Source organism: Salmo trutta, chromosome 9, assembly GCF_901001165.1.
Source record: "Salmo trutta chromosome 9, fSalTru1.1, whole genome shotgun sequence".
Taxonomy (NCBI): domain Eukaryota; kingdom Metazoa; phylum Chordata; class Actinopteri; order Salmoniformes; family Salmonidae; genus Salmo; species Salmo trutta.
In genome coordinates, this window is record NC_042965.1 from 28,496,341 (window position 1) to 28,508,754 (window position 12,414).

Here is a 12,414-nt window from a genome sequence, read left to right on the forward strand (position 1 = left end):
AACGTCTCTTCCTCCACAGGAGGTTAAAATAATTTGGCATGAGCACTCAGATCCTCAGAAAATTATACAGCTGCACCATTTGAGAGCATCTTGAATGGCTGCATCACCGCTTGGTATAGTAACTGCTTGGTATCCAACAACAAGGCACTACAGAGGGTACTGCGTACGGCCCAGTACTTCACTGGGACCGAGCACCCTGCCATCCAGGACCTCTATACCGGGCAGTGTCAGAGAAGGACCCTAAAAATGTTCAGACTCCAGCCACCCAAGTCATAGACTATTCTCTCTGCTACCACACAGTAAGTGGTAGCGATGAACCAAGTCTGGAACCAACAGGACCCTGAACAGCTTCTACCCCCAAGCCATAAGACTGCTAAATATACAGTTGAAGTCGGAAGTTTACATACACTTAGGTTGGAGTCATTAAAACTCGTTTTTCAACCACTCCACAAATTTCTTGTTATCAAACTGTAGTTTTGGCAAATCGGTTAGTTAACCAAATAGCTACCCGGATTATCTGCATTGACCCTTTTTGCACTAACTTATTTTGGGACTCATCACATACGCTGCTGCTATTTTTTATTATCTATCACTTTATTCCTAGTTATATGTACATATATACCTCAATTACCTCGTACCACTGCACATCAACTTAGTACTGGTACCCCGAGTATATAGCCAAGTTAGCGTTACTCATTGTGTATTTACTATTTGTTTTATTATTACGTGTTTTACTTTGAGAAACAGACGCCTCACAAGTCCTCAACTGGCAGCTTCATTAAATAGTAACCCGCAAAACACCAGTCTCAACGTCAACAGTGAAGAGGCGACTCCGGGATGCTGGCCTTCTAGGCAGAGTTCCTCTGCCCAGTGTCTGTGTTCTTTTGCCCATCTTAATCTTTTCTTTTTATTGGCCAGTCTGAGATATGGCTTTTTCTTTGCAACTCTGCCTAGAAGGACAGCATCCCGGAGTCGCCTCTTCACTGTTGACGTTGAGACTGGTGTTTTGCGGGTACTATTTAATGAAGCTGCCAGTTGAGGACTTGTGAGGTGTCTGTTTCTCAAACTAGACACTAATGTACTTGTCCTCAGTTGTGCACCGGGGCCTCCCATTCATACTTCTATTCTGGTTAGAGACAGTTTGCTCTGTTCTGTGAAGGGAATAGTACACAGTGTTGTACAAGATCTTCAGTTTCTTGGCAATTTCTCGCACGGAATAGCCTTCATTTATCAGAGCAAGAATAGACTGATGAGTTTCAGAAGAAAGTTATTTGTTTCTGGTCATTTTGACCCTGTAATCGAACCCACAAATGCTGATGCTCCAGATACTCAACTAGTCTAAAGAAGGCCAGTTTTCTTGCTTCTTTAATCAGGACAACAGTTTTTGCAAAAGGGTTTTCTAATGATCAATTAGCCTTTTAAAATGATAAACTTGAATTAGCTAACACAACGTGCCATTGGAACACAGGAGGTTGCTGAAAATGGGCCTCTGTACGCCTATGTAGATATTCCATAAATCAGCCGTTTCCAGCTACAATAGTCATTTACAACATTAACAATGTCTACACTGTATTTCTCATCAATTTGATGTTCATTTAATGTAACAAAAAATTAGCTTTTCTTTCAAAAACAAGAACATTTCTAAGTGACCCCAAACTTTTGAACGGTCGCGTAGTTCATCGGTATAATAGGCTAATAGCCACACCACACCGAACCTTCAGAAAAGTTTCTAAATTGTGTTAGGGTAATATCAAAAGTAAATCAAGCCGTTGTTTATAAGGAAACTACAAGCAGGATATTATATCGCTGCAAACACAACATTACAGTTGGAACTTTATTTGGCAAAGAAAATGGCTCAACAGAATTAAACAAAACACTTGTGAACTAGTTTAAACCTTCACAAAAGTTAGATTGCAGCAATTACCTAGAAAAGCTAGTGCCTACCATACCCAACAAATGACAGCAATAGGCTAATAAAAGGCCTATCTGAAACTAAATACGTAGCTCACAATTGAAAAGACATATCGAACTTCATTTAGCCAATGAAAATGCCTCAACAGAATGGAACTAAACATGTTTTGCATATTTCCAGAACTGGTTTAGATTAATAAATAGGCCTACAATGATATACAATAATAAGGATTATGATTATAATAATGATTATAAATACGAGAAGAAAAAAATGTTTTTTAAATTGCATCTTACCTGGTTAGCGAGTTGCACAGTAGCCTGCATTTGGCCATTTGTATGATATATACAAATATTCTGCTATGGATGTAGAAATGCGTTTAAAAAAGGCAAATGTTTTTCCCAGACCATGCAACAACAAAAAATCCATTGTATGGAAATCTCCAAAATGATTCTGCTCAACTGTATACCATCAGCAAATGTGATTATAGATGAATTATTTTTTTCTCCCCCCCAGCACCCCCAACTCAAAACATCTTCCCACAGCTATGAACAGACACATTTAAATTGTTCATTGTAAGTAGGTCTAACTGTTCTTTTCCATCTTTCTTTCCCATGCCGTCTATTCCCACTTTCAGAAAGCACCCAGGTAGGCTACTGCTGGACAGGTGAGACCAGACCATGGCTCCTCTGACACCTGCTCCCCTGTTGTGGTTATGGCTGACTCCTGTCCATCCCGCTGGGTAGTTGGGAAACATGCCCTATCACCAATGACCTATCTCATCCAGCAGCCCAACCAGGAGACTGACAGGACAGGATGGACTAACATAGTCATTAGCCCTTCTCAGCTCTTACAACATCTACCTCCCCAACTCCAGACCATTAGACTACACTACTCTGTTGCTGTGCTGTTTTTATCCCTCACATTGCCACCAGGACAGTGCAGCTAGGCTTTAGGCTGGACTGTCTGTCAGCATGCACAGGGCTAAGGGAGGGCCTGGCCCCCCACACATCCAGGACATCTATGAATTCTCCCTGGATGGTGACGAGACCGCGACCCAGATCTTTCTGCGGGGCCCAGGGAAAGCCATGGAGGGCCCGGGATTGCCCCTGTCACCTCACTACAAGTATATCCAGACTGAGCACCAGCAGGGGGTTATCTTCTCCCTCGGGCCCCCTACCCATGGAGAGGCCCTCGCGGGCCCCCAGGGAAAGAAGAGGAGGCGGTGCGGCGTGTGTGGCCCCTGTATGCAGAAGGAGAACTGTGGCACCTGCAGCAACTGTATGAACCGTAAGATTGGGAAGCAGATCTGTAAGCTGCGTAAATGTGAGCAGCTGAAGATGAAGGGACAGAAGGACTGGGAGGTGAGTGTAAATGACTGACCAAACTTCTAACACACATTTTCCTGATATATTCCCAGTGGCTGTTTCTCCTAGGTCAGTGTGAGACTGTTTGGAGCTGTTTGAGGGAAATTGAAGTTGTAAATCTTTACTAGAAAATGTCTCTCTAAGATATAGGGCCCTAAAATGTAAATGTCATGATCCATATCAATTTAACAGTTTAGGTTGAGTTTTGTATACAGATAATGGCCATATGTGGACGAACCACAGCAGAGAAGGATGGTATTTGTGTTCCATAACTGATTAATCACATTCATTTTAAAACAGCTAACTTTCCTTTTTGAGTTTGACAAAGACAGATTTTAAAGTGCATGTAGCTGGCTGTCTTAGGTTTTCATCAGACCACCTAAGTCACAACAAACTGATGTTAAAGCCCCTGTCTGGATCCACCCTGGACATTATTTAGTTGTCAGGTCTGGACGGCCAGCACCCCAAGGCCTGGCAATGGGAATAGTCCACCCAAATGACACATACACCTCATCTTACCTATCCATAAACTCACCTATGTTTACCTAGGAACAGCTTACCATTGTTAGTCTCTACCAGTCTGTTGAGCTATCATTCCACTCCTTGCCACTCTAAACATCTTTGGCATATGACACAGAGTACAAGGAGTGGAATGTTAGCTCAACAGACTGGTACCCAGGCTCTACCATTGTCATTGTTTAGTACAAAACAATGGGGGAGGTAGGACCTCTGGTGTGCGCCAAATAACAAGTCTGAATGGACAACGTATACTAAATTCAAGCTAAGTTGTTGAGCAACTAGTGGACCTGTCCTTGTCCCAGACAGACGTTGTTGTTACGCTCGTCGATGGAAGGATTGGACCAAGGTGCAGCGTAGTAGGCGAACATTTTCATTTATTAAAGGAACACCGAAACAAAACAAATACAAACAAAAACGTAATGTTCAGTAGGGCATACAGCACAGTACCAAAAACAAGATCCCACAAACTAAGGTGGGAAAAAGGCTGCCTAAGTATGATCCCCAATCAGAGACATCGATAGACAGCTGCCGCTGATTGGGAACCATACCCGGCAAACAAAGAAATAGAAAAACTAGAATGCTCACCCAAATCACACTCTGACCTAACCAAATAGAGAAATAAAAAGGCTCTCTAAGGTAGAGGTCGACCGACTAATCAGAATGGCCGATTAATTAGGGCCGATTTCAAGTTTTCATAACAATCGGTAATCGTTATTTTTGGCCACCGATTTGCCGATTTATTTTAATTTTAATTTCTTTGTAATTGTATTATTTTTTTGTAATTTTGTAATTTAAAAAAATATTTTTTCTTCTTTTTTTTACACCTTTATTTAACTAGGCAAGTCAGATTAAGAACACATACTTATTTTCAATGACGGCCTAGGAACGGGGGTTAACTGCCTTGTTCAGGGGGGATTCGGGGATTCGTTTTTGCAACCTTCCGGTTACTAGTCCAACACTCTAACCGCCTGCCTTACATTGCACTCCACAAGGAGCCTGCATGGCACGCTGACTACCTGTTACGCGAGGGCAGCAAGAAGCCAAGGTAAGTTGCTAGCTAGCATTAAACTTATCTTATAAAAAAGTATCAATCTTAACATAATCACTAGTTAACTACACATGGTTGATGATATTACTAGTTTATCTAACGTGTCCTGTGTTACATATAATCGATGCAGTGCCTGTGAATTTCTCATCGAATCACAGCCTACTTCGACAAACGGGTGATGATTTAACAAGCGCATTTGCGAAAAAAAGCACTGTCGTTGCACCAATGTACCTAACCATAAGCATCAATGCCTTTCTTTAAAATCAATACACAAGTATATATTTTTAAACCTGCATATTTAGTTAATATTGCCTGCTAACATGAATTTGTGTCACTTCTCTTGCGTTCCGTGCAAGCAGTCAGGGTATATACAGCAGTATGGGCCGCCTGGCTCATTGCGAACTGTGTGAAGTCCATTTATTCCTAACAAAGGCCGTAATTAATTTGCCAGAATTGTACATAATTATGACATAACATTGAAGGTTGTGCAATGTAACAGCAATATTTAGACATAGGAATGCCACCCGTTAGATAAAATATGGAACGGTTCCGTATTTCACTGAAATAATAAACGTTTAGTTTTCGAAATGCTAGTTTCCGGATTCGACTATATTAATGACCGAAGGCTCGTATTTCTGTGTGTTATTATGTTTTAATTAAGTCTATGATTTGATATTTGATAGAGCAGTCTGACTGAGCGATGGTAGGCAGCAGCAGACTCGTAAGCATTCATTCAAACAGCACCTTCGTGCGTTTTGCCAGTAGCTCTTCGCAATTCTTCAAGCATTGCGCTGTTTATGACTTCAAGCCTATCAACCCCCGAGATTAGGCTGGTGTAACCCATGTGAAATGGCTAGCTAGTTAGCGGGTGCGCGCTAATAGCGTTTCAAACGTCACTCGCTCTGAGACTTGGGAGTGATTGTTCCCCTTGCTCTACATGGGTAACGCTGCTTCGAGGGTGGCTGTTGTCGATGTGTTCCTGGTTCGAGCCCATGTAGGAGCGAGGAGAGGGACGGAAGCTATACTGTTACATTGGCAATACTAAAGTGCCTATAAGAACATCCAATAGTCAAAGGTATATGAAATACAAATCGTATAGAGAGAAATAGTCCTATAATTCCTATAATAACTACAACCTAAAGCTTCTTACCTGGGAATATTGAAGACTCATGTTAAAAGGAACCACCAGCTTTCATATGTTCTCATGTTCTGAGCAAGGAACTTAAACGTTAGCTTTTTTACATGGCACATATTGCACTTTTACTTTCTTCTCCAACACTTTGTTTTTGCATTATTTAAACCAAATTGAACATGTTTCATTATTTATTTGAGGCTAAATTGATAGTATTTATGTATTATATTAAGTTAAAATAAGTGTTCATTCAGTATTGTTGTAATTGTCATTATTACAAATAAAAAAATGAAAGAATTGTCCGATTAATCGGTATCAGTTTTTTTTTGGGTCCTCCAATAATCGGTATCGGCGTTGAAAAATCATAATCGGTCGACCTCTACTCTAAGGTCAGGGCGTGACAGTTGTAAACCAGTCATAATTACTCAGTAGATTTCCAGCCTGTTTGACCAGCGGTTTGTCATTAAAGGTCAGGGAAACAGATGAGATGTCCACTGAAGTGTGTGTGCCTGTGGCAATGTGCGTGTGTAGACATAAAAAAAACTAGATATACATGTATTGTAGAAGATTTTGACTTCTAGAAAGCTTAATACATTACATTTTGGTTTGGCCAAGTACTGAGGTTTTGTGCCAATGTAAGCAACCACCCCAACTGTCTCCATTAGCTCTGTTTGTGGAATAATGAAGATGAGGGTTGTGTTTGGTACCTCCTTCCATTCAACAAACAGCAGCAGTGTAGAATTCCTTCTAGCTCCCTCTGCGTTTTCTCCCCTGACTCCTGAGGCCCCGCACTGGCACTCAGAGTGAGGGTTGACCTTTGGGCCAGGGAGGGAGGAGGGGGGAGGGTGTGGTGTTGACCTTAGGCCCAGGGTCACAGAGGGAGGAGGGGGGAGGGTGTGGTGGTTGGCCTTAGGACCAGGGTCACATAGGGAGGAGGGGGGAGGGTGTTTGTGCGGTGCGTACGCAGGACGGGGGATGGGGTTAAAAGGTAGGATCAGGGTGGGGGTTGACCTTAGGGTCAGTGCAACGGTGGAGGGAGGGTGTGGGGGTTGACCTTAGGGTCAGTGCAACGGTGGAGGGAGGGTGTGGGGGTTGACCTTAGAACCAGGGCCCCGGAGAGAGGAGGGGGGGGGGGTGAGTACACAGGATGGGGATGGGGCTAAGAGGCAGGAGGACAGGAAGAATGTAAATAAATAGTCAGCAGTGAGGAGGAAGGACTCAGGAAAAACTGAACTGGCTAGGCAAGGCCACAGGAAAGAGGCTGCTGCTCATCTACTCTTTCCTCCCTTCTTCCCTCTCTGTTTGAGTTTAAGAAAGGGGAGGGGGGCTGTACACAGAGACATGAACAACATTTTCGAGATGGTAGCCTATAGCCTTGGGGACAGAAGAAAAGATCTGAGGAGGGGGGAAGAGGTTCAGTCAATCACAGGAAATCTTGGCTTACCTCCTGGACTGCCCTCCCCTGCTCTGTCACTCTGTCCTCTTTGTTTTCACACGGTCACTTTCCCAGTCTGTGATTGGTTACCTAGACCTCAAATGTGGTCATATTTAAGATGAGGGTCATGGAGAGGAGTTGTAACTTGTAACCCAGACATTTCAGTAGTCCTGCTTTAGTGGGAATGACTTCAATTCATGGATTTATCCTAATTTATCATCCTGCATTCACTTACAGCACTTGTCAAAGTCATTCCAGGGATGGCCGAGTGTCTGCAGGTTTTTGTTCCACCCTTGTACTTCATTGATTAATTAAGGTCACTAATTAGTAAGGAACTCCCCTCACCTGGTTGTCTAGGTCTTAATTGAAAGGACAAAAACTAAAACCTGCAGACACATGGCCCTCCATGGAATGACTTTGACACCCCTGACTTACAGTAACTGTATATTCAGGGACCAACATTGTAGAAGCACCCAGCTATATCTAACATGATACTCATGATGACCTCTTCTATCTGTCTCAGAGAGGAATACAGAAGCAGCCCAGCTAGTGTTTATGGACTGGATATATGATCCTATGCCAGAGGTTTTCACTCAGTCCCATTGTTGTTAGAAGTAGAATGTTTATGGCCACCATAGATTAGACCAGTGACCTCGTAGGGGAACTCTACCTCTGTTCAACCTGGAGTAGGCCTAGCTAGGGTCTGATCCAGACTAATGTTTGTCCTAAATCAGTTATATTAACCATTAATACTGATCTGTATCTGTCTGTTTCTGTCTTATACTGTATCTGTATTTTTAGCTTTGTAGATCTAATTATAAGTTAGACCCACAAATTAACAGTGTATATACATGTAACTGCCAAAATAAAGGATACACCAACATAAAGTGTCTTAATAGGGTGTTGGGCCACCACAAGCCACCAAAACAGCTTCAATGCGTCTTGGCATAGATTCTACAAGTGTCTGGAACTCTATTGGACGAATGTGATACCATTATTCTTCAATAAAAAAAACAATTGTTGGTTGGTGGTAGAAAACGCTGTCTCAGGTGCCGCTCCAGAATCTCCCATAAGTGTTCAATTGGGTTGAGATCTGGTGACTGAGACACACACACACTTTAAACCCCCTATGGTCCTTTGAGACCCCTCTTTCAAAGTTACTGAGATCTCTTCTTCTAGCCATGGTAAACAAAATAATGGCCAATTGGTCATTTTTATGCAAATTCAGGAGTATTTCCTTTATTTTGGTAGTTACCTGTATATTGATGGTGATTTTCTCCTAGAAGCAAACCATTGCACCCTGGTAACAGTGTGATTAGAGATATCAGAGTTATAGGTGATGTGTGACTAATAATGTCTGTCTGTCTGTCTGAACCTGAGAATCCCCTCCCCCGTCACTCAACACACCTAACACACAGGGATAGAGTGTGTGGGCGGTGGGTGTTTGTATGGGCCATGCTAATACGCGGACTGTATTTACAGTATAAGATTGTAATGGCTAGCCATGAGTAGGATGGACAGAGAAGAGGCTGTAGCTGTGCTCTTTAGGTGAACTGTATTGAGCACAGAGGTTGAACAGCTCCCATCCCCCTCACCTCTGTCTTCTCTGAGTCCCCATCGCCTTGGCAACCACATCCCATCATCTCGTTTGAGATCCGTGGTTGCCATGGAGCCATGAGGAAGCCTTGGCAGAGAGCTCTGTAAATATTGTACATATTTTTGTTAGTTTTAAGTGGGTTTTTTGTTGCATTTAAAATAAAATAAAAATTGTGGGGGGTGAAAACCTGTTGAAGGTTGAGCTAAAATATCTGGTGGTGACCCATGGAGTTGCAGGACTGATGATGGGAAGTCTGTTTGCTTGGCTTGGCTAGCTAGCTGACCAATCTAATTCGAATGATGCATCAACACTTGATCAACATAGCACTGGCTTTTTATTCCACCTGCCCCTGTTTCTGGAAGGATGTGGACTGTGTGAGGGGATGACAGAGGCTCGCCTCGTAGGACACTTACAGATTACTGTCGAGGTGTGGTGGTCTCTCAGGCGCTTATAGCTGCCGAAGCATCACAAGTGCGTGCTACACTTTTGGTAGTGGATGTTCCAGCCTTCCTACAGAGGAGAAGTACTAGCTGTGAACTTCAGAGACAGAGGTGCCTGATGAAAAGCTCCGGGCCTGCCTGTCTGATGTTTCTCCCTCCCTGGCTAAACCATCGTCAACACCTCCACTCACGCTACTCCTGTACTGAACTGCATCATGATCTGGCTGTGGAAGGCCATCTCCCATCAACTACTAGCTCGCTGAATTTTTTAAATTAATTTTTTGTTTTTTTTATAAGCGACTTTGAGATTCTGTATGAAAAGAGCAATAAATAATAATAGATTTATTTTATATCTCCATCCATCATTGTCCTCTCCAGATGAGAGCTGGCCACACATCTCATGGTGTTTACACCCTTATTGCCAAAGCCTCGGGAGACCAGGCATATCATTTGGAAGGATGGCCACGCAAGACTACTTTAGCCTATATACAGTTTAAGTCGGAAGTTTACATACACCTTAGCCAAATACATTCAAACTCAGTTTTTCACAATTCCTGACATTTAATCCTATTAAAAAATCCCTGTCTTAGGTTAGTTAGTATCACCACTTTATTTTAAGAATGTGAAATGTCAGAATAATAGTAGAGAATGATTTATTTCAGCTTTTTTATTTCTTTCATCACATTCCCAGTGGGTCAGAAGTTTACATACACTCAATTAGTATTTGGTAGCATTGCCTTTAAATTGGGTGAATTTTGGCCCATTCCTCCTGACAGAGCTGGTGTAACTGAGTCAGGTTTGTAGGCCTCCTTGCTCGCACATGCTTTTTCAGTTCTGCCCACAAATATTCTATAGGATTGAGGTCAGGGCTTTGATGGCCACTCCAATACCTTGACCTTGTTTTCCTTAAGCCATTTTGACACAACTTTGGAGTTATGCTTGGGGTCATTGTCCATTTGGAAGACCCATTTGCGACCAAGCTTTAACTTCCTGACCGATGTCTTCAGATGTTGCTTCAATATATCCACATAATTTTCCTCCCACATGATGCCATCTATTTTGTGAAGTGCACCAGTCCCTCCTGCAGCAAAACACCCCCACAACATGATGCTGCCACCCCCGTCCTTCACGGTTGGGATGGTGTTCTTCGGCTTGCAGCCTTCCCCTTTTTCCTCCAAACATAACGATGGTCATTATGGCCAAACAGTTCTATTTTTGTTTCATCAGACCAGAGGACATTTCTCCAAAAAGTACGATCTTTGTCCCCATTTGCAGTTGCAAACCTTAGTCTGGCTTTTTTATGGCGGTTTTGGAGCAGTGGCTTCTTCCTTGCTGAGCGGCCTTTCAGGTTATGTCGATATAGGACTCGTTTTACTGTGGATATAGATACTTTTGTACCTGTTTACTCCAGCATCTTCACAAGGTCCTTTGCTGTTGTTCTAGGATTGATTTGCACTTTTCGCACCAAAGTACGTTCATCTCCAGGAGACAGAACGCGTCTCCTTCCTGAGCGGTATGACGACTGTGTGGTCCCATGGTGTTTATACTTGCGTACTATTGTTTGTACAGATGAATGTGGTATCTTCAGGCATTTGGAAATTGCTCCCAAGGATGAACCAGACTTGTGGAGGTCTACAGTTATTTTTCTGAGGTCTTGGCTGATTTCTTTAGATTTTTCCATGATGTCAAGAAAAGAGGCACTGAGATTGAAGGTAGACCTTGAAATACATCCACAGGTACACCTCCAATTGACTCAAATTATGTCAATTAGCCCATTAGAAGCTTCTAAAGCCATGACATAATTTTCTGGAATTTTCCCAGCTGTTTAAAGGCACAGTCAACTTAGTGTATGTAAACTTCTGACCCACTGGAATTGTGATACAGTGAATTATACGTGAAATAATCTGTCTAAACAATTGTTGGAAAAATGACTTGTGTCATGCACAAAGTAGATGTCCTAACCAACTTGCCAAAACTATAGTTTGTTAACAAGAAATGTGTGCAGTGGTTGAAAAACGAGTTTTAATGACTCCGACCTAAGTGTATGTTCACTTCCGACTTCAACTGTACATTACTCCATATTTAAAGATGTATATGGTGTTTTGTAGGTCTACTGCCTCTTTTATTTAGCCTGTATTAAGCCAAGTTAAACATTTTTTTCAAAAGTAAGTCACTTAGAAGACATCTTCTTACAGTAACCATGTGGCAGGTTTTGATCACATACCCGACTGTGAACCAGGCCTAATAAGCTGTAAGCTGTGTGAGTACATATGACAGGAGCGATCACACTTCTCTTAGTCCAATGTATTGATGGGTGACAGCCAGTGGTGTGTGTGTTGTTGCAGAGGGAGGGGAGTGGTTGTTATTAGGGATTAACCAGAGGCTCTGGAGACCAGAGGCATGGTCACATGAGAGGACAGGGTGGATGGAGTCAGACCTGAAATATTACTGTTAATAGTGTTGTAATTACAGCCGGCCACCCCCCCCACCCTCCCTCCTTTGAATTGTAGATATTTACAACTCATCATTGAAGTGGTTGCAATGAGTCTCCCTCCCCCTGATTCTGTTCCTCAGTCTAGAGGGGTGTGGAGGTGGGTTGTCACATGTCTGGGTGAGTGAGGAGAGTGTTCGGGGGTTGGTAACCTGTTTACACCAGACTGAACACCACTCATTCTTGTTTAATTTGTTCAGTCTGGTATAAGCAGGGTTAATAGGGAGGACGGTGAGGCCTGTGTTACCAGGCACTGTCATTTGTGTGAGTGGGGGTGAGGGAGACTGACTGACAGGGTACGTGGGAATACGCTGAGATTTAGTTATGGGGGGGGCTTGTTTTTTTATATCAGGATTACAGTAATGTCATTGAGCAGATGGGATTTTACATGTGTGTGTGTGTAAAGAATTGGTGAGGGCCATCTGGGGTTGCCAGGTGTAGTGTGACCAGCTCAGTCAGTACTGAGTGTTGAGATG

General features: G+C 42.7%; 1 protein-coding gene across 1 annotated transcript in view; it reads left to right on the forward strand.

The window, feature by feature from the left end:
• The first annotated feature begins 2,958 nt into the window (after positions 1-2,958).
• LOC115200351 (methylcytosine dioxygenase TET3) overlaps positions 2,959-12,414 on the forward strand; it is a 63,876-nt gene continuing 54,420 nt past the window's right edge. Inside the window, exon 1 of the mRNA XM_029763344.1 lies at positions 2,959-3,273. Coding sequence (XP_029619204.1) covers positions 2,998-3,273 — 276 coding nt within the window. The 5' untranslated portion in view covers positions 2,959-2,997. The remainder of the gene's footprint in view (positions 3,274-12,414) is intronic.